The 23,493-nt window shown below is 40.9% G+C and overlaps 1 protein-coding gene across 1 annotated transcript; it reads left to right on the top strand.

Moving 5' to 3' along the window:
• Nucleotides 1–8,034: 8,034 nt before the first annotated feature.
• klf3 (Kruppel-like factor 3 (basic)) lies at nt 8,035–23,210 on the top strand. The gene is made up of 6 exons (XM_042398740.1): nt 8,035–8,290; nt 15,780–15,840; nt 16,327–16,864; nt 17,408–17,555; nt 20,127–20,293; nt 20,409–23,210. Exons 2-6 carry the CDS (start codon nt 15,799–15,801, stop codon nt 20,588–20,590), a joined length of 1,077 nt encoding a protein of 358 aa, XP_042254674.1. The 5' UTR covers nt 8,035–8,290; nt 15,780–15,798; the 3' UTR covers nt 20,591–23,210.
• Nucleotides 23,211–23,493: the final 283 nt, after the last annotated feature.

Here is a 23,493-nt window from a genome sequence, read left to right as displayed (position 1 = left end):
ACTTTTTTGCTGTGTCTTTTTTCCCTGTACCCTCTTGTTTTCTGTCATCAGAGCAGTCACATTTAGATAAATGAGGGAAAACAGGGTAGAGTCAGTGTGAACATGGCCCTGCTGTAAATCTGTGGCGAGTACAAATTGTTTGAGGAGGTTTTGGAGGAGTCATTGTACCCTAAAAGGTGGCCAATGAAAAATAAATGGTAGACTGGATCCTAATCATGGGGGTGGTTTCCTTTTTGTTTGCAAAGTAAAACTTTACCATGCTTTACACAGCACAGTGAATTTATTTGGTTTATGTGGTTTTGGGGTTTGGGGGAGTGTCATTGGTTTTGGTTGGACGCACTCTGCAAGAAGGAAACATGTTTGTGGTTTGGGGTCCTTTCGACGACTAGTGGAAGTTCACCTCAGGGTTAAAGAGATTAAATTCTTCAGCTGAAAATGAGATTATTTTCTGTTTATTGTATTGATCTGATTTGTTTTATTTGAATTATTTATTTTATTATTGATTGCAATACTTTTAAAAAGGGACATTTTCCAATTCATAATTCTCTCTCTCACACAAACTACTCAGCCACACCTTCCGTCTATCACCTCTTCTTCCTCTGGGACAGATTTTAGTATTTGCATATTGACTGTACAGAAAGCTGTCTCTGTGTGCTTGTGTGCATGCCAACACCCTTACCTCCAGCTATACTTGACTTTTACAAACTGTGCAGCGAGAGTCATGTTTCTCCTCACCTCAGAGGACGCTACATTGACTTACATTCATTTCCTGAAGACTTACCCTAAACATTAAACCAAGTCTTCAACATAAAATTGAATCATTTACATTATGGGGACTTAATTTTTGTCCTCAGAAGGGAGGCGAGTCCCCGCATGTGACTGTGTAAGTAAGACTGTTTAAGTCCCCGCAACATGAGGAATACCAGGTATACACATACACACATGCACACATTCGTAGTCTTTTTTCGCTTCCTTGTTGTTGAAAATACAGTGTCACACTATGATAATAATTCAGTCAATCAAGACGAACAACTATTAACAATAGTCTATTTTTAAAACAGAATGACAGCAATACTGATTGCAATAATAACACCTGCAAATGCTCACATTTCAGAAGCTGGAACTAGCTAAAATATTTGGCATTTTAAAACTTGGCAACTTTAAAACTCATTAAAAAACTTAAACAATCATTTAATTATGATAATTGTTGCAGATAAACTAATTATTTAGCTTGAGGTCTTTTGTAATGAGTCTTCACTGACATGTAAAATAAGTGGCAGATACAACCCAGTCACCCCATTGAAATGAAAAGACTATTCACAACTCACAGTTCAAACGTTTAGTTTCTCATCTGCAACTAATTACCAGAATGTTCTCTTATTATTATTGTAAAAGTAATACTGTTGCTGAAAAAAGTTAAGAAATTGGTGAATACCATTTCATAGCAGTTTAGTTTCTGTGATAAGCAAAACATGCCTCAGATAATGTGTGGTCATCATTCAAAAATGTAGCAACAGTACTAATAATATTAACGTATTGTGTAAGTCCTCATCATTGTTGGGCAGCTAAGCATCACATCACCTTGAATTTAAGAGCGATATGTCCTGATCAACAGAAAAACAAATCATACCTACCTTTCAACAGAAGACAATACAATATCACACATTCCACATTAAAACAAACACATGTGTAACAGACAGTAAAGTAAAGGTGAACACTTATGTATACACCCACACACAGATAAATAACTGTTGAGTCTTATGATTCCCCACATTCCTCTGGATATAATACCTGTGAAATCTAAACAATTAAATGTCTTCAGTTACACAAACACACATGCACAAACAACCTGATGGTAAACTGAAGCTAAACTCTGTGGAGCTCAACCCTCCTCACTGAGGTGGTGAAACTAAACCCGCTGCCTCACAGCGAGCGCAAATTCAGTCAGTATTCAATTTTTCTCGTATGTTTTAGGTTTTTTTTCCCACATTTGCACCTGTTTCCTGGCTACAGACAAGCTTGTGCAGAGGTGGGAAAATTTTGCAAAAATGTGTTGGTCACACCTACGTGCATTCGAGTTAGAAGTCTGCACTTGCTTTTGCACTAGTTTTCAGGAAAATAGGGGCCAGAGAGTCTGGCCTTACCTGCTACATACTGATCTGAGAGCAGTACAACTCTGGAGAAGTTGGATCAGGTGTCCAACTGCTGAGGACTAAATAAAACATTTTCAGTTTCTAAAGAATCTGTTTGTTATCTGATCATCCTGCAGCTGTAAAATGATACCTTTGTCTGTTTACTGTTAATGTGGATGATCCAAAGTGCTCATTGTAAATATTCTGAATCAGGCAGAATATTTTTTGGAGGTTGATTCAATGTTTTAGATGCTTTATATTTATATTTTAATGTTTTATATTAAAATATGACCACTTTTAGAGCAGCAATAGCAACTATTACCAGCTTTATCAACAGATATAACACCACTTTTGAATGTCACGATAGGTTTTTAACTTCATTGAGAAATGTCAAATGTCCACTAATGTAATCCTACCAAATGTGGACTAAATTGGTAATTTTATTCATCTCTTTTTTTCTATGTAGAAATAAGTTTGCAATTATGTTTGACAGAAATTGACTTTATTTAATCCCATGTAGACCACCAATACAGGCTTGGAGATCTGTCCTCTGTATTTCTAAAATTCTGACTACAACCCTGCCTGAGTTAAAGCTGATATGTGTCTGTGTGTCCTTCAGCACCTTAAACTCTTCTGATAAAGGCAGCAATGCATGAAATGCATGCATCACTGAAACTACAGCTTTAAATTTGATTTAACACATGATCCTTTAATGACTAAATGCCAAGCTAACCATGAAGTCTGCATGTGTGAACTCACCACGTGTGTGTGTGTGTGTGTGTGTGTGTGTGTGTGTGTGTGTGTGTGTGGGGTTTCTGTCTGTTTCTGCCTGTCATGAATATGTTGGCACCTCACAACTCATGAAACTCCTACTTATAGGCTTGCTGAGGCTCAATTTGCTGAAAAGTTAAAGCTCTCCTTATTTAAAGATGAACATTTTTCCATGCTGGATTATGCATGTGCAGAAACACACACACACACACACACACACACATACACACACACTGAAAAATCCAGGTTCAGGGTGTGGGAGTGATGTTAGTGTGAAACTTGCTGGCTCGAAACCCAAATCTTTCATAGTTCATTTCTGCATACAGAACAACATCTGCAGGATACCTTAAGTGTTGGTGTGTGTCTACTTGCTTATATAATATATATATTTGTACATAAACTTAACCCTGAGATAGTGTGAATGTAATCATTCTCCATCATACAAGCATGCAGTAACGTATGATAAGAAGCGCAAAGAAAAAAAAGAAGAAGAAGAATGTGACTGCAGAAGCTTATCAACAGCATCAGTTAGGTGTGGCAAGAAGTACAGAAGGCAGTTAGGACTTAATGTAAGTTGACAGAAAAAAAATGATGAAAAAACATGAGAAAAGACATGAAATAGTTAGTCCACCCAAACTGAAAAAAACAAAAAAACAAAAACAGAACTGTCTTCCCTCTCATGATTGTTGTAATAGATGTCACCAACCCAATAAAACAGAGGTGGAAGGACTTTCGTTTTTGCTGCTTACAGTACATCTAGAAATGTCAAGTCAGACATCAAAAATAGTTCCACCTAATCCCATAGATGTAGTATTAAAAAAGTCATAAAACAAACTTTTTTATGTTGTGTCATAAAATAAATTGCTATCCTACCAGACACAAAGACTTACATACCTTGGACATTAAGCAAAATTACACACCTAGTGTATGACATATTACATAATGTGAATTCTTATTTCATGTCTTTGTATTGCAACAGGTTCAGAGTGTACTGGGTACTAAGGCACATCTTGTTCCCTATGAGTCATTTCTGACACAGAAACACAGTTAGAGTGACTTATCCGACCTAACCAGTGCCCCCATCATGCTCCCATCCATCCTGCACTGTAAGATTTCACCACGTCTCATGCTCCAATTCCCATGTAGACGGAGCTGGTTAAGCCTAAGCGGATGTGTGTTCAGACTTGAAAGACTTACACCTCTACTTATATAGAAACCATCCATGAAATAACAGCTGTCAGATCATCACAGCCCTGTTTCAACAGCCAGCTCCACAGCAGCACCTGGCACTACCTCGCCTCGCTGCACAGGCCGAGTGAGCATGGAGGACAGAGCCATGATGACAGATGCCACCGTGTGTGTGTGTTAGGTTAGATTTTGTTATAAAGGTTATGCCCCACCTTTTTTTCACAAAAAGGGGATGAAGAGCTTGTAATCCAGTGCTCTTTACCTCTCCTTCTGTCTGTTCTTTTCCCAACTATGACAATGAGAAATGTATATTACTAAAGCAACAATTAATATCTATAAGAGTGTAAGTATATTACAAAAATATTAAAGAACGCCTGAAGTACACCAAATGAATAAGTGATCATGCAAACTAAATCGAACTAGAATATTTGAATTTTCTGAAGAAAATGTGTGTGAGAGTTTTTAGTGCCACCTACAGGTGTAATTGTATCAAATGCAAACTTGTTCAGCATCCCCAACTGTACAACTGTACAAATTACATTAAAGAGATTTGGCAGTTAATAAGTAGTATGGTGGTGTTTTATTAGTTGCCACAAGGTGGGGCTATTGGTGCCGTGCTTCAAAATGTCGTGCACATTCTCCCGAAGAACTCGTATACCAAGTTTCCTTTTATTAAAGACAACAGAATTGTAGAAATATTATCTTATAATGTTAGTTTAGCACATCCTCTGGGTAGAATTGTATGAATATTCCCAAATTTGACTGCAATCGAATTAAGCGTTGAAGAGTTATGGTTCTTTTAATGCATCAGGCCACGCCGCCAAAATTTTGGTAAACAATTGCAGACAAACGGTAAGTGAAACCCAAAAACAAACTCGTAAGTTTTGTTTGGGGTCATCAACAGGTGGTACGTACCAAGTTTGGTGAAGATTAGATGACATTTGTGCCAACAGAAGCAAATAATGTGTTTACCAAAAAATCCAAAGTGGTAGAAAGTTTTTTCCAGGGCAAATCACTCGAATCAGCTTCATCCAAGGAACACACAGTGCAAATATTGTTTTGCTGCACCTCACAGTTCATGAGTTATTAGCCAAAATATAAAATACGTAATAACTGACCACATGGTGGCGCTATTGGTACCATGTTTTAATATGATAAGCATTTCCACATGGAGCAGCCGTCCATGAAGTATGAATACTTAAGCACTTTTAGTTGTTGACATATTGATGATTATAGTGTATAGGTACAATTCCATGGACGGTCATTATAAATTTTAATATCTTAAAAAGCATAAAAGTTACAAAAAATCTGAATGACAGCAGTATTGTTCTTAAAGAGCTGAACATTTTGATATTTGAATGGTTTCTGTAGCTGAAAGTATGTAGCGGTAGTTAGCGGCCGAAAAACATACGGAAGGAAAAAGAAAGAAAGAAAGCATAAAGAGTGAAGATAACAAACAAGGTGTACTGTGCCACTGTGTTATTTCTTAATCAGCAGCAGTGGCTTTTTGCACTTACAATTTACTATGGATCCTTGCCAAAGAAAAAAGAAAGAGGAAGTGTTCACTGAAATTATGTTTGAGGCATCCCAGTGAAAGATTTTAATTAACACCAGTCAACATGTGTTCACTGTAGTACAGAATAAAACTGCATTGTGTTGAGCATATGAAAGTGAGAAAGCATGACTAAAACATCAGCACGCCACTGTGTGCATCACCTCTATCTGATAAAATACAAAAGATATGTGTTAATCCTACACCAGTGAGAGTTACAGCTACACTCACTGGTTTTTATGCACCAGGGAACAGAAAGTCCCTCATCTGTGATACGCAGCACGTCAGCGTATCGAGTGATTAAGACTAAACTGTTAGCAAACAAAACAATTGGAGTTGTCTTTCTTTCCACCTAAAGACATGGATGTGAGTCCATTATTAACTGGTGGTGGTTTAGTCCACCAACTCCTGAGAAAATTATTATCTGGGTCTTCAGCTTGCTAGTAGTAATCATACTATGTATCACAATGCTGGATGACTATGCTAACAAGGCCTGCTGTATTGTTAACATTTTCAACATGTAATAAATTTCATGAATGCCTACATCACTGCAATGTTCATATTCAGGACTGTGATACATATGACAGTCCCAATACCACAGTGCAGTGCTCCACATTTTATAAATGCAAAAATCACCATTGTGTGACTCTACAGCTGATGTTGATGACACAAAATGACAATGATTAGTGAGTGTTTGAAATCTCCATTTAATGCACTGCTCACAACTGACTAAACTAATGAGTGTCTGCTGTATAGGGAGAAGTGAATGTGTGAATAAAGGAGACACAGACAGACACAGGCTATGCAGACACAGTCGCTGGAGAACCAAAACAATGAACTAAATGCACTCAAAGCTGCAGATTTGGGTGTTGATTCTCAGTTGGTTGAGTAGTACTCAAAACTCATTCATGTTATATTGAATCATTTAATTCAGTGTCAAAATTAAACAGGAAATGCAGTGTGTACTGTGAGTATTGTTTTTATAGCTACCAGCAGTTTAATGTACTGATTTAAAGCAGCAGTGTTGACAAGGTATGTCCTGAAACATGATTTTAATGACACCCTGCCAGCCAAGCAGTCAGCAGTATTTTGTATAGAAATGATGTAGGTGACACATATTACACATGAGTTTATATAAGCTCTGTTTAACTCTTTCTCTACAGTTTTCTGTCCCTCTCTTGTATAAGTAATGCACTTCCTTGTGGGAAGAGCCTGTTCCTTGTCACTCACTTTCCTCCTACACACACAAATGTTTTCTAGCGCTGCTAAAGACTTGATTGCGTCTACAGTGGCAGAAAATCCGGCTATAATTTTCAGTCATGCATAGTTAAGAAAGAATGCTGATATTCCATCTCTAGAAACTCTCAGAAAGTCAATATATATATATGACAAATTCATGTGCTCCAAAAATAAATAAATAAATACCAAGTAAATACTGGTTTAATTTTTATGTCATTAATGGGCCCTAAATTAGATTCAATAATATTTTAATTTCAGCAGATGCATTTGATTCATTCTTTAAATGTACACGCCACTTAAATCAATCATCAAAATTATTACAATTATTGCGCTTTTTTAAATTACATTAGAGCACAACCACTGGGTAGGTCAAAGTTCAAATGATGGAATGAAAGTACGTTTACTCATGTAATTTTGAGGTACTTGTACTTAACACGAGTATTTCCATTTTATGTTATTTTATAGTTACTTTGCAGGTTTATATTGTACATCCAGAATACAGCCCACATTATGAGTTCATAAAATATGATGTATTGCTACCTATCAGTATAAACATTAATTACACAGTTAAAGTGATGCCATCAGTAACTCCTCACAACAAATAAATGATAATAATACAACAACATTTTAACACTTCTGAGTAGTTTATAATTTATTATTATTATTGATGATAATATTTTTGTACTGTAAGACAGTTTGGTGCTGCTATTATTTTATTATCACAAATATTATAATTAAAGGACGATTAGAATTACTGTTAAACTGCTAATTTCTCAATGAGGTCAGGATGTCAATGTTTAGTAATACTTCTGTATCTCATTAGTAACAGAGTGCTCCTGTACTTGAAGATCATAGGTGGCTTGAACAGTCGCTGGTCCTTCAAACTAGAAAAAAAGAAAAATGCAACACACACACACACACACACACACACACACACACACACACACACACACACACACACACACACACACACGCACACACACACGCACGCACACGCACGCACGCACGCACACACACAAACTGGACCACCCCGCCCCGGTCCCGCCCAGCGGCCCGACCCCATGGAGAACAGACAGCGGATCATGTGACAGCAGCAGTTTCTAAACGACAAAACCGGAGAGAGAGACACACACACACACATACACACACATACACACACATACACACACCGAGAGAGAGAGAGAGAGAGAGAGAGAGAGAGAGAGAGTTTCGTAACTTAGGGAAGTTTTGTGGAGCCATCGATCACTGGACCGTCTTGTTTTTTTGAGCCCTATGTCAGTGACACTTACAGCCGAGTCGCCTGCGTCAGTTTTTCAGCGGACTTTTGACTTTCTCACACTGAGAGGAGACTGAGCTTCTCGGCAAGGCAGCTGTGAAAAGGAATAAGACTGTGTGCTCCAGCTGAGAAGTAAGTTGTGACACTGCTGTGGTCCTCTTCTAAATGACCCCCCCGGCACACTCAGTTTCTGTGGTGAAGACTGAAACAGCTGCCCGGGGTTGTAAAGGTTAGATGTGGTAGTGAGCTTTCATGTGTTGTAATACTGCAAACTTCATTATGGCAGAGAAAGAAAGTCTATACATGTGATGGTTTAGTTTAATGGGATCAAGCTGCTTGTGTGTGTGTTTGTGTTTAATGAATTAGTTAAATACCAAAAAAGGGGTTTTTATGACCGTATCTTGTGATGTCTTAATTTAAAATATTCCATCTCAAAAATTGGCCTGATGACTAATGATCTTAACTCCGGCTGATAACTGTAAGGCAACAGAGAGACAACGCTATTTATAGCCTTCACAGCCCTTTTTTTTGGACCAAACTGTTGCTGAATTAGTTAAAATAAAAAAAAAGGTCAAATATGGATTTAAGAGGGAGAAAGAGTGACTCTGCTACAGTGATCTGCTTCTGTCTGTATAGTTAGTTGGTCTCTTTTTCACTGTTAATGATATTTGCCAACTTGTGACCGCATAATATGTGTTTTTACTCTGGTTTGTTGTTCTAGATTTAGTCATTTATTATAGATAATAAAAATGGAGTGGTCTGTTATGGCTCAGTTGATCTGCAGATTGTTTTTTCAGTGATTAATCTCCGAAATGTCAAATAATCGGTGAATGAGAGAGCACACACAGGCATCTTCTAATGTCTTTTTTTTGTGTCTACCGACGTTTTAAATTACTTTAAGCTGGAATCGGTGAGCATTTGACATTTGTGCTTGATTAGACAGCTGAAAACTTGCTTCATTGATTCGTCAATCAATCAATGGTCTAATTGTTTCAGCCGTAGATCAGATTGACAGGCTGTCAGTAAAAAGCTGAATTTGATGCTGTAGCCGTGGTGTGAAAGTGTGAGGTGACCCTCATTGTGGCTGCACGGTGTCAGAGCTGAGTGCAGTGTTACACACACACACACACACACACACACAGCAGTATAAGTGACAGGTGTGTGTGTGTGTGTGTGTGTGTGTGTGTGTGTGTGTGTGTGTGTGTGTGTGTGTGTGTGTGTTTTTGTGTGTGTATGTGTGTGACAGAGATTCAAACATTCGGTCACACCTGAGCGTTGTCCTCTTCGCTTCATCCTTTACAATACACATCTCTTTCTCTCTCTCTCTCTCTCTGTGTTTCTCCGTCTCTGTCTCTCCCCGTTTCCTGTGCTTTGTTTCAAGGCTGAGGCTTGCGTCACACATTCCACTTGGCATATGAAGCCCTTATCCTGTTTAGAGCCTGGAGTGAGAGAGAAAGAGGGAGAAAGAAGGGAGGAGAGAGGGATGTGGATGTGGGGGGTGGACGGGTGGAATGAGGGCGACCTCGCTGCCTCTTTGTCTTACTTTAAACTCCTTTGTCCCTCTGGAAAAGTTTAGAAAATAAGGAGGAAAAGATGAGCTGAAACTTCTTTTTATTTATTTCTTATTTATTTGTCTGTCATTAGGGCAGTACAACACACCTACACGCCCCAGATACCCCACCCTCCCCTACGCCTCTTTTCCTGAATCAACATGCTGATGTTATCTGGTGGAACAAAATGCGCAAGAGTGTGTGTGTACACACACACACACACACACACACACACAGTGCTCAAAGGGCATGTCCGAGGGAACATTAGAGCTAAACATTAAACTCCTGGATGCTGAATAGTTGGTGATTCTCCATTAGAAGTAAAGAAAGTAAGGACACTGTGGTCCACAGACAGCCATAAACTTAAAAAGCTGTAACTCGTTACACAACTTCACATGTGTGCCAGCACACGCACGCACACACACACACACACACACATTCATGTACACACATACACACACACTTCTGCAGTGTGTCTGTTACCGCTTTTAAACCGCTGGATTGAGCCACTGTGACTGCTCTCTCTTACCGCCACCCCCCCTCCCCATGTTTGAGGTTCATTGAAGTTTTGTCATATTTTGGTCGAAACCCACTTCGTTTTTCTTCCCTGTTTCTTTCTCTGCCTTGTTCTTTCCACTTCCATTTTGACATAGTTTGGTCAGAGCGGCTGTTTTTCTTTGCCTTCTCTCTCCTTTCATTCCCCCTCTCTCCTCTCATTCTTCGGGGTAAGGAGGTGCGGTGTTGGAGGGGGGGTGGGGGGGGGTCGGACAGGAAACCGCAGGCCCCCTGCAGCAGCACCCCCCATTTGGCTTCACTCTCCTCCTCCTCCTCCTTCTTCTCTTCTCTACACCCCCCGACCCATCACGCAGTGTGGAAATAATAACAGTCAGACTAAACTCTGAGGGCTTCCGCTCTTTCTCTCTGGCAGCTTCTCTCGTTCTCTCCTTCCCTCTGTCCTCAGTTGTCTGGAAAGCCTCAAAACTTTGCTCTCTCTGACAAGTACGGTAAGAGGTGCGTGCACGTGTGTGTGTGTATGTGTGTGTGTGTGTGTGTAAGTGTTTGAGCCTCATGTCAACTCCAGTGTGTCTTTGGATGTGTGTTTGTGTGTGTTGTGCGTGTGTGATGATGGATCCTGTTTCCTCTCCCCTGCTGATGGCCCCCTCTGGCTTCCCCCTGAGGTCTGCAGGCCTGCAGTCTGTCGGAGAGAGAGAGAGGGGCTCTGTGCCTGCGTCTGTGCATGTGTGTGCATGTGTGCTTAAAAGGATGGGAGGAGTGGGCTATGCGGCTCAGATGAGGGAGCAGGAAGCCAAAATAAGAGGATAGGGGGCTTCAGCGGGGGCCTTAAAGTGAGAGGAGTGAGCCAAAGAGTTCAAACTAGGAGTCAAAGTCGGAGCATGTGAGGCGTTATTAGGGGAGTCAGGAGTAGGAAGTGAGCTAAGGGGTTGAAATTAAGGGAGTAGGGAGATACACTAGGGGGGTGAAAGAAGGAGTAGATTCGGATGGGTTGGGGGCAACAGAAGGAGTGTGGAGCCACGTGAAACTGCACTGAAGGTGAGCTCAAGAAAAGGAAAAGTTAAATGCTGGAATATTAGCTTGACCTTTTGATGAGTCATGTAATTAGGATTTTAAGTAAGGATTAATCAGTGCATTCCCTTGAGAGGGGGGGGAGCAAATAGGTAACAAAGTATGAGTCTAGCCACAGTGCGTACATGAAGATTTACACTGCAAACAATGCTCTGTGTTAGTGCTGCATGAGTCGAAATGTTTCAGGTAAGTCGTACAAAAATGGAAAATGGGTGGTGAAGAAAGAAAGTGAAGGATAAGAGTCAGAAGCAGGGAATTGTAGGCTGTGGCGTAAATGTGTGTGTGTGTCTGTGTGCGTGTGTGTGCGTGTCTATTGCGGCGTGTTCTTGGACAAAGCTGTTGTCTGGAGGTTTCTGGTCTCTCTGGTGATCTCATCATCTCCAGCCTGTTGCCATTAGAGTGTGTGTGTGTGTGTGTGTGTTCATGTGTGAGTGCAGCCCTGTGTGTGTCTGCGTGCGTTTGAGCATGTGTGTCTGTAATAATTTAGTCCTTTAGTGATTTAGTGTGTGTATTCTGTTGAGCTAGCAGAAACTTGATGTGCGGCTGTGTGTGTGTGTGTGTGTGCGCACTTATATATGTGTGTGTATGTGTGTGGTTGAGTCAGTAGCCAGGGACTCCAAGCCACAATATTTTCCCCTTCAGTCATGTTGTTTTATATCATTCATAGAGAGAAAGAGGGAGAGTGTGGGGTGGCGAGGGGTTCAGATAAATACAGTAGTAAAGACGTGAATGATTGCTGTGCAGCGACTGAAGAGGAGGCGTAGAAGAAGATTTGGAGTCCAAGGGTGGAGAGAGAGGGGTGTAGGAAGTGTTTGCTGAGTGGGTTGGGGTTGAGTACACAGTAGCTCCACTGACCTAGAAGGACAATATTTGCAGACCGCACTTGACATGCACAAACACACACCCACATGTAGAGAGTGCACAGGGAGAAAATACATCCCAACAACCCAAGTGGGTTACTTATTTACCAAATAGGTGCAGTACACACTGGCTCCTTCACGTCACGGTGTGGATGTCTTTTATAATTTTTCACCTGAGGGATGTGCAGTACCCCCAGCAGATCAGTTTGACCCCGAATCGATTTGTCAGCAAGCTCCAGTTGCCGATTTATCTCTTCTGGCTTGTGGAGGTTGGCTGAAGAAGATGCTGTGCGACTAAATTAAATTTATTTCCTGTGATTGTCTAAACTTTTCTGCACCTCATTGTATTCTTTTGTGATGTACCCCCAGAGAAGTCTGTCTTTTCACAAGAACGGTTTTCCCACTCACCATCCAGCTGTCACATGTTGACTGATGATTCTCCTCTGTTCATTTCCCCGTGTGGTAAACCCCAAACAGAAATCTTTTTTTTTTTTTTTTTTTGCTGCTACTACTCTGTGACACAGATCTCTGTCACCTTCACCTCAATGTTCCGTGTTTGCTCAAACCAATGCTGACTGACTGACAGGCAGATTCAGCCCACTAAACTATAAGAAACATGTCTTAGTGTCTCAGACTTCATAAATCATCTTCACCGTCATGTGAGCGAGCCTGGGAGACATGACGTGCATGACAGGTGAACTCTGGGAGGAATAGTATGTTCTGTGGCTGCACGTGTTTTTTGATTTTTTTTTTTTTCTTTCGAGGACTTAAATGTACACTAAGTGCTTCTGGGTTTGTGACAGAGAGATGAGCTCAGATAAGCAGCCATCTAGCTTCTTATGTTACGCTAATTATGACATTTTTTTCAGCATGTGAACGTAGATTTGCATGTGCAAAAAAAACAAAAAAACACAAATGACTCATCTGTTCACAGGTACACACATAGCTGAAAATCTCCCTCAGGGCCAGCACATCCTGCAGTGACAGGATCATTTACATGTATAGTGTTTGATCCCATTTCACTCCTCTTTGAGTTTGATGGGTGGTTTTTTTTGGTTTTGTGGGTGTGTTTTAGATGCATGACACCTTACAGAGCCGGCTTGTCGGTCACTTTTTCCACATAATTCACATTTCATGAATTGTTTTCTCACTCAAACTCAGTCTATGTGATTATGCTTTTCAGTTTCTCAGTTTTTTTTTAAAGTAAACATGGACCCAGTCAGACACAGAGAGGAATTATTTTCCTCATGGAGGTGGAAAGTTTATGACCACTGTCCACATGATCAGATGAATGCTGGATGTCTGGAAATATCTGCAGTAGATGGATCAGACATCTTAAAAAGATTTTGCCCCAGGTGTACTGCTAAAGAGGACATACAGTGGATGACTGCTTGTGGTCAAATGCAGAAGACAGGGTTGACAAACACAGCTGTAGGTCTGATGCTTTCCTATACAAATGGTGAATATATACACCTTTGTTTTGTATTTCATTACTGGAATTACTTGAGTAAAATAAAGCTGACAGAAGCATATTGTATATAATCTTTTTGTTGTGATAGAATCCTGGTTTAGGCACTGTTTTGAAAAGGTATAAAAAAATGTCACCAATCGCAAGATACTGTAATTGAAACAAATAATTGACAGATGAATTGTTAGTGGCAGCCCGACAGGTTGGACTGGAGCCTCAGGCCCAAAGCTGTGAATGAAGTTGGATTATATTGTCTGGGAATGGTTTCTGGTATTTTTCCATCAATGACACTGTGTCACCTTGTTTGTGAATCTGTTGAGGCGTGAGTTAGAAGTTTGCAGAAGTCTTTCAGTACAGTACTTGCTGCATTACTGCTTCAGTGACTGAGAGGAATTTAGATACGTAATATGAACACAAGACAGATTCAAGGCATGAAGACTTTGGCCACAGTTGCTACTGTTTCCCTCAAGCCTGAATAATCTTTATCATTATATCATTTTTAGCTTATCTTTCCTATTTATGATACTTTGTGTTTTTTAAAATGTTCTTATGTTTTCATTATTATCAGTTGTATGTTGTGTTGAATGTTGTCCCGTCTGTCCTGCTGCACTATGAGGGCAAACTGTTGTAATGGCAATGGCAATTAGCTCAACTCAACTGTTTTGGACATTTTGAGCTTCCTGTTTCTGTAGGTAAAATACACACTTGGCTGTAGAAACACTTCAAAAACTGAGAGTAATTTACCCTCTGTTACGTGGCCTATCTATCTGTGCTCCATACCTGCTCTTATTGTCACCTCTGCGTGTGATTCACAGCCACAATAGAACAACTGCTTGACCTCCAGTTGAACCACAATACAATACAAACCCGGATTAGAAAACACACCCCGAAAGACATATGTACACACACACGCGCGTGTGCACACAGTCACACACACACGCACACACACAGTCCCCACCTGACTGCAATCTCTTTGTTTCTTTGGAGCCGGGCGAAGGGTGAGGCTTCAGTCGTCATGTTCACACCCTTCCTGACCCAGCGAGCAAGCATCCTGCTCTCCTATTGGTCTGCTCCCCATCTGTACTCTGTACTGTGTGTGTGTGTGTGTGTGTGTGTGTGTGTGTGTGTGTGTGTGTGTGTGTGTGTATTAGGGTGTGACGGGCTGTGTTCTTGCCCATTTGTTAATAATTAAAGGCTAACTTGTCTCCAGACTGTGGACTTTAACCAGGTCACTCACTCACACACACACACACACACACACACACACACACACACACAGACTCCCTCAGGGTACATTCTTTGACAGTTCATGTTGCCTTAATGCTCCAGTGAGCACACACACATGCACACACACACAGATTCTCACTCGTAAACACACTCATTTAGGTGCAAACACAGATTCATTGCAGCTGCACCTGGCCATTCAAAGCCAAGGTAACTGGAACCACCTTTGAAACCTCACACGTTTTTACTCCAAACACTTGACAGGCCTCTCAGTAGGTGGTGTGTGTTACCCTCTGCCTTTTTTTTTTTAGATTTGTGAGGTACTACAGCATCGCTGTATAGTCTTTAACACTATAGTTTCTAGCCACGTCACACCTGGACCTGTCTGTGGTCTAGTAAAACGTCTTGGCGTGAAGTCCCCTGCAGCATTGTCTGAGCTGACAAGTAATGTTTGTAAATTTGACAGACGGATTCTGGTGGGCGAAAGCAGGGAGGAGGAGAAAACACCTAAGATCTGACGGAAAAAAATATGTTTTGCTATTGTCTACTGTGATTTATTGGAATAGTAGGCGAGCTCATGCAGACACACACTTCAGACACTTGTTAGGCACCTATACTTAACTACAGACCCTGCTTGTCTAGCCTCTCCCTCTACTTTACTTTTCGTCACTTCTCAAAGGTGTAGGTGTATGTGTGCATGTACTTGTCACTATAAATGTTTTGAAGTTTCTGAGCCTTGGAAATGAGATCATTTTATGCAGTGAAAAAGGTGATATTTAACTGTAACAGATGAAAATAGGAGGGATGTTAAACTGTCCTGAACACTAAAAGTAAAATAAAAAAACGCGTAAAATAAAGTGTTCAAGTGTGAGTTGATTAATGTTACGCATGAATTAAGTGTACTGATGGCTGTGTGTGTGTGTTTTATTTCATAGGAGCCTGGCCTGTGCAGCCATGCTGATGTATGATTACCCTCTGAAAACAGACATGGAGACGGTAAGGCACGTGTGTGTGTGTGTGTGTGTGCGTGCGTGTGTGTAGCTTTGAGTGCTTTTGTGTGTTTGTTGTTTATGTGCCTCCATCATTCCTAAACTTGTTTTTTGATGCCATACAGTAACTCCTACACACACATTCACTCACACACACTCCTGCTACGTGTCTAGACGGACTGGTTCCCACATTCCGGCTCTTCCTGGACAAACAGGCTGCTGTACAGTGGACATTTGCATACAATGGGTGCACACACTGCCAGGCATCAGGCTAATGAACACACACACACTGTACTCTGAGACATAACTGTTATCCGCTCCCAAACAGAAGTGGGTTTCAATTTTTTTGGCTGGCGTTAGTTGTTTGTGTGGCAAAAACATGTTTTCCCTGTTATTCAATGCAGAACGGAAATTTTTAACTCTCTGCTCTTTTGTCCCCCTTCACTGCTTCCTTCTTCTGTATCCTCCTCTCTTTTTTTTTATTTTCTCACAGTCATTCTACTCATCGTTAGTGAAAACCCCGGAGCCATACGGCGTGATCTTCTCCCATCCCGCACATCTCTACCACCCTACGCAAATGCACGCCTTCACCCAGTCCCACACCCCCAGCAACCCCACACACACCCAGCTGGAGCCTGTGGACCTGTCAGTCAGCAAGCGCTCCTCCTCCACCTCTTCTTCCTCCTCCCCTCCCTGCTCCTCCCCAGCCTCCTCGCGCAGCTCCCCACCCTCCCCCTACAGCTCGGCAAGCCGCGGCTCCCCCCGCTGCTCCCCTCAACTGTCCCAGCTGCGCTCCTCGCCCTCCCATGCTCTGCCACCGCCCACTTCCTCGCTACCTTACCCCACTATGGTGGCTCCTCTGATTGGCTCAGGCTCTGGGGTCATCCAGGGGTCAGGGGTCATGGTGTCCCCGGTCATGGTGCCCCTGTCTGTCCTCTACCCCACCCCTCTCCACCTTCACCAGCAGATAATGGTGAGCCCGCCGGTCGCCAGTGATGACGACCATCATCGAAGCAGAGAGCACAAGACAGGTGAGACCTTGTTTATGGTTTTATTTAGTTCAACCTTCACCGAATACAACACAAGAGGCATTTAGTTAAGTTTAAAAACTACATTTTAAGAAAAAAACGTTCTTCTCAATTGTTTATATCTTTTACAGAAAATGAGGAAGTGCTCTTCATTTCCTCTGTACTTAAAATAACAGTTTCGACAGATTCTTGTTTCTTAGGAAAGCTGAAGGTCACTGAAATTCACAGAGGTCACCATCTGAATCTGAATCTCTTCTATGAGAGGGACAGATACACATAGATAATGACAAAATGCAAACATAACTATTAGGTGCATTTTATCACAGAGTTTGTTTGCAATGTCTATGCCTAGAAGGACTTTTGTAGTAGCATAAAAACAAAAAATGCTAGAATAAAGGGTTAAAATTAAGAAATATTCTGCAGTATAAATGTAGAATGAGGCCAAAAGGTGAAAAAAAATGCATTTACTTAGATTAAGAGTCTACAGTCATGCTCTGTGAGGCTACACTGACCATACTGACTGCTGATTTCTTTGCTTCTACCCAGTTCACTCTTCGAAGCCCATGGAGCTGCGGGGCGACGCCCATGACCTGCACAGGCCAATCAAAACAGAGCCTCGCCCTGAGCTCACTCATGACCCCCACAGCAGCCATGAGATGAAGTCATCGGTCATCAGGATACCGCACGAATACGAGTAAGTGACGCACACTCACTCACAAATTTGGAGAGAAGCACGAAAAGTTTCACAAGTTTCACTGTCTGCTGCAGCGCTTCCCCTTTAACCTTATATGGAAGTAGCTGTCAGAGACTTATTTTCGACTGAATCCATATCTGTTCCTGTTGTGATTTTATTTTTTTTTTTTTAATGCAGGTGCAGTCCTAAGACTAGGGCTGAGTATAGCTAAAAGTTTTTCGATACCAGAACTGATACAATACACAGGTTTTGGTACACATGGGCAGGTGAAAAAATGTGAAGCGCACCTAAAATTAAACGAACCAATAAAGAATGCTCTAATATTGGCAAAGCTGTCAAGATTTAGCTTAACAAGATTTATTCAGACAGCAAAATGACATAATTACAAGATGGACTGATACAAAATGTCACAACTTTTCTTGCTATCAGGTTTACTATTATCATGGGAGATTTATGTGTCAAAAATACAGACTGTAACTTTTTATGCGACAGTAATTCTTGAGAATCATACCTGGGGGAAAAAAAGAGGTTTATATTCTATATGATATTATTTCAGTGAATTCAAGTTGGCTCTTTTGGTTAATAGTTTTACCACCACAGTAGTGGTAATGTTAATGAAAATTAATTCAGTTTACGTGGGGTAAGAAAAAGTTTGTCTTAATACGAGACATTTGCTCAAATAAAAACTGTGTAAAAGCATCAAAAACTGAGATTTAAATCAGGAAATAGTCAAAAAAAATAAACAAAATGAAGTTCAGTGCTGGTTTTTGGTGCTTTTTTGTTACAGAGACATTTTGATTTCTACCAAAAAAGTATAGAGGTTCGATACCCAGCCGAACAGGTCCATATTTTGGAAATTAGAGGACAAATTTCTGCTGCTGTTTTCAGTCAGTTGACAAACTGACATCTCAACATGCTCTGATGCCTCTTGTTCCTGTAATGGCAATATGAGTGAGCGGAAGTAAACATAAAGCAGCTAAAAGACACACACGGAGATGAGTATTTAATATACAGAAATAACACAGGACCAGAAACACAGCAGCTGTCATGAACAACACACCGCACACTAACTGTACTGTATGGAGGAGTCTAACCTACATACAGGGTCAGATTCCTTCATTCCACTGTGGCGTCATTTAATCTTTTATCTCCAGTCATTACAGCGCTTTACTTCATCTTCTTATTGCCCTCGCAAGTTTATATCGGACTACCGTCCAAATCCTGTCACCTCCCCTGTTCCTCTTCCTCTCTCTCTTTCTGTCTTTCTCCTTCCTTGCTTGGCGCTTCCTGTATTTTTTAGCACTCATTGTCCGGCATCTGCGGCTCCCCACCCCTTTTTTACCCTCCTCTTCCGTTCCCCTCCCCTCTTCCCCTCTCTCCCATGCATCGTCTGTTTTGTACCGCAGTGTTTCATCTTCTGCAAAGTAACGGCTTTTAACCAAAGAAATAATTGCAGGTCGCTTACACATGTAATAGTCAGGGAATGTTGGCAGTAAGTTGATGTGAGTGTGTGTGTGTATGTGTGTGTGCTGTAACCCCCCGTCCTCCCATCCTTTAGTTGTCAGAGTGGTTGCCATCACAGGGCGTCCTTGTCACAGTGCCAACCGTGAAAGTGGGCGCATCTAAAGCTGTCATCACCTCTCAAAACACAGTCACACCTGAACAATGTAAATGTACTGTATGTACAGTATATGGTAAATAGGTCAAGTTTGCTCAGTATGTGTAATGATGGGTTGGCCTAATTGTGTGTGTGTGTGTGTGTGTATGTGTGGGTTTCACGGGGGATTTTCGGCACATTCCTTTACGCAGAACTGATCTGAGAGGGATTCATATTTCAACACTCAACACCTGCTCGCAACTGCCACTTACACGCACGCACACACGCACACAGACACGCTTAAATGATAGTGTAGAAAGACAACTCCTTCTTGCTTTTTATTGTTTTGTTTTTTTTTGTTTGTTTTTTTTACTGTGAAACACTTGAAGAAGTCTCTTTTCTACCCTATTCTCTTGTATTGTGTTTAGTGTAGTGTTGTCTGATTTTTATTTTATATTTCTTACACACATGTACACACAGGGTGCGTAGAGTTTGAAACCTAATCTGGTTTGGCCTGTTTAATTTGGATATGTGACTGGCAAGAGAATTGCAAAGGTGTATCTACTATTTCACAGTTTTTAGACTTCAAGAGCTTGTTTTTTTAGCTTCGTGTCAACGTTGGTTGGTTGAATGGTGAATTAAATCGACCAATACAAGAGAGATGACAAGACAAAGCAAAGGCGTGGTGGACTGGAAAAGGCGGGAGGTGTTTTTCAACTTCCTGACTACTAGACGTTTGTTATTGCATTGGAGATTGGCAGCGGCCAAATAACTGTAAAACTTGCATTTAGATTTCAACATCATGAAGGAAGGCCACTCTTATGTGACACCGTCGCCCTCTCCTGGTCAAATCAGATGAAGACATGTGAAGCTCTAACATCTTTTTTTCCTCTCTCTCTCTCTCTCTCTCTCTCTCTCTCTCTCTCTCTCTCTCTCTCTCTCTCTCTCTCTCTCTCTCTGTCTCTGTCTCTTAGGGGAAACAACCCGTCAGTAATAGTTCATTCAGGTGCGAAGCATCCTCTCCCTGCTGACTCTCCTGACTCACTGAAAAAGCGGAGAATCCACCGCTGTGATTTCACAGGCTGCAACAAAGTCTACACCAAGAGCTCCCACCTGAAAGCACACCGCAGGACACACACCGGTGAGACTCTTGATTCACATAAAAGCTGTACTTTTTCCAATCTGTGCAAACATTTTAATCATCTTTTACGAATCTTTTCTTAATGTTGATCTTCTTATTTTGTTCCGGTGTGCAGGTGAGAAACCCTACAAGTGCATGTGGGAAGGCTGCACGTGGAAGTTCGCCCGTTCAGACGAGCTGACGAGACACTTCCGCAAGCACACAGGAGTCAAACCGTTCCAGTGCCCCGACTGTGAACGCAGCTTCTCCCGCTCCGACCACCTGGCTTTGCACAAGAAGCGCCACCTCCTGGTGTAATATGTTGCACAGGGCAACTTGAAAGAAACTCGGTGCTGGGTTCAACGTTGGACTGTACCACTTTGACTTGAGGGGCGGATTTATAGTAAAGAGCTGGCCTTAAATATTGGACTCCGAGAGGGAGTGGGGAAATGTTCCTCAGGGTGCAAGTTTATACCCTTTCACCTCATTAGCCTGAATATGAGCTGGTGTCAGCCTGCTACTCATCTATCCATCAGTTTTGATCTTCTCTGCAGATTTACCAGCTCATCTTAACATTATAATAGAAATCTGGCTGTTGTACTAGACCTCTAATCAGCTGTGGAGGATCAAGACTTTTTTTTTTTTTTTTTTTTTTGAGAGGGGCTGCAGTATCTCAGCTGGCCTGAGAGAGACGCCCCCTTGTGGCCACAGAACCGAAAAACCTACACCTGCTCTGTTTAAAGGTATACTATGCAGGATTTGTTGGGTGGCATTTGCAAACATGTGGCATTCAAAGTTGGTCCCCCCTCCTCAGCTTAAGGAGCGAGAGAGAGAGAGAGAGAGAGAGCAGCATTGGTCAAGCAAGCTAGAGTGTGAATGAAGAGAACGAGCGGCACTGGTGAGAAAAAAAGCTGTGAATCAGATAAATAAAATGTTATTTTCTGATTGTTTCACATCCATGACACACAGACAGAGAGCAGAGCAGAGCAGAGGAGAGAGACGGAGACAGTGATGTAACCTGGTTGCTACGCTATGAGTCCCGACCTCGCACCCTGCTAGCTGTTATTGGCTGGGGGCTACACACCCACTGCCCAAATGTTGACGTCGAGAAATGTCCCAACAGCAAAATAATAAGAAAATACAGGCAGAGGGCAGAGTCTCTGCAGATAAAAACACCACCACAAACCTATAGTTGATCATAAGTGATGATTGAGAGGGATTCCTTTTGTATGAGTCTACATATTGTTTTTTTAGGAAAATCCTGCATAGTATACCTTTCAACTCCACAGCCAACAAAATACATCAAGACACACACACATCATCATGCTCAAGCTTCGCAACATCAGCTCTCACTTCACTGCATGCATTCGAGTAAAGATTGTGGACACACACAAACACACACGTTATTTGCTAGCTAGGCCAATATAATGTGAAACTTTCCAGAATGTATCATTATCACACCTACTGTGCATCGTGTCATACATCAGCTTTCTTATCAGTGCAGCTACCTGTGACATAACGCTAATGCCAACTCCTCCTTCATGGACCGCCACATCAAAAACCACCACACACCTCATCTGCCTCTACAAGCTTACATCATGAAGTGACTTAAAAAAAACACAAACAGGTAACTAATGCTCGCTTTCTCTTGTACATACATGCACATGTTTTACAGCACACACAGCAGAAAACATGCACTTAGTAAAAGCAGCTCGGTCTTGTGTGCTTTTTGGTGTCTGGGTTGAAAAAAGGGGGACTTCTGGGTCTCATTCATTGTCAGAGTGAAGTGTTTTTTTATGTTTTCATTCAGAAATGTGAAAGTTGCTGCACAGGGGCATTATTGTTTTTAGTGAGGAAAAGACACCACTCAGTTGGTTTAAGGGTAGAAGCAATGAAATGTCTTATGTCTTAGATCAAGTTTGTGTTTCTATGATATGAACTTTGTTTTTGGTTTGTGACACCATGGTAGCCTTTTTTTTTTTATTGTATGACACTTTTATATGGGAAAAATACAAAGTGCAAAGCAGGGAAATTTGCGCTTAACTTTTTGTTTTTCAGGAGTAGATGAGTTTTATTCAAGCCTGCCTTACAGGATGTCTGTTTTGATAAAAAAAAAAGTCATTTAATTCATTAGTGTTTAATATTTTAATATATCCATATAATGCCAATCAAAGGCCATAAGGTAGCAAATCTTCGTATTCTATGCCATCACAATTTCTGAGCACAACTTTTTTTTTTTACAGCTTCCGGAGAACAAAATAGTTTTGTGTATAGCGTCTTTGTACATGTCTACAATGTGCACTTTATATAAAAAAAACATTCCCAAAGCCAAACATTTATCAGTCACATCAGTTTTGCTCTATTCATAAATCTGCTGGTCAGTTTGATCAGAAACATTCAACAGGTGTATTGGTTTGTCATTATCTAATCATCTAATGCCAGAAGAGGGATTTTCTTTTGTTCGCGCACACAAACGCACTCACACACGCACACGCACACACACACACACACACACACACACACGCACACACGCACACATGCACACACACACACACACACCGAATGTAGCGGCTCAAGTAATCTGCATTTGCTCTTGGATATTGTTTGCAGTTTTTGCTTGTATATGTTTTTGTGTCTCTGCAAATATAAGTTGTAATATATATATACTGTATATATATATATATATGTTGATTATTAGACTGAAAGGGCAATTAAAGGTTTTTATTAAGCATGATTTTGATACTCTCATAATAATGGATGGATATAACACATTTCTATAATGTTGTGTCTGTAATAAACCCTATCTCTTTTTAATCTATGTTGGCAATTCAAAGGGAACGTGTTAAACTGTGAACATATAAGTGTACAGGTCTATCTGCAATTTTGCATTTATTTTAAAACAGAATATTCATACCACTCAATAAACTTATTGATACTATTTGCAGAATGTGAGTGCTGTGTTTTACATTTTGTGTGTGTGTGTGTGTGTGTGTGTGTGTGTGTGTTACTGCTGAAACAATTAAATGAATAGATTAGTGGGTAATTAGTTTTTTAGTTTAGGGGATTAAACTATTTTGATATATTTTATTTAATTATTTAAATAATTTCTCGTGCAAAAATGGCAAATATTTCCTACTTCCAGCCTCTTAAATGTGAAAATTTTGTCTTTTTCTCAGTTTGATATCATAAGAAGTTGAATATCAACTTATTTATGGTTTGGG

This window comes from Thunnus maccoyii, chromosome 2 (assembly GCF_910596095.1).
Source record: "Thunnus maccoyii chromosome 2, fThuMac1.1, whole genome shotgun sequence".
In the NCBI taxonomy this organism is placed as follows: domain Eukaryota; kingdom Metazoa; phylum Chordata; class Actinopteri; order Scombriformes; family Scombridae; genus Thunnus; species Thunnus maccoyii.
The sequence above is the reverse complement of the archived record's forward strand: the minus strand, read 5'-3'. Positions and strand labels throughout refer to the sequence as shown.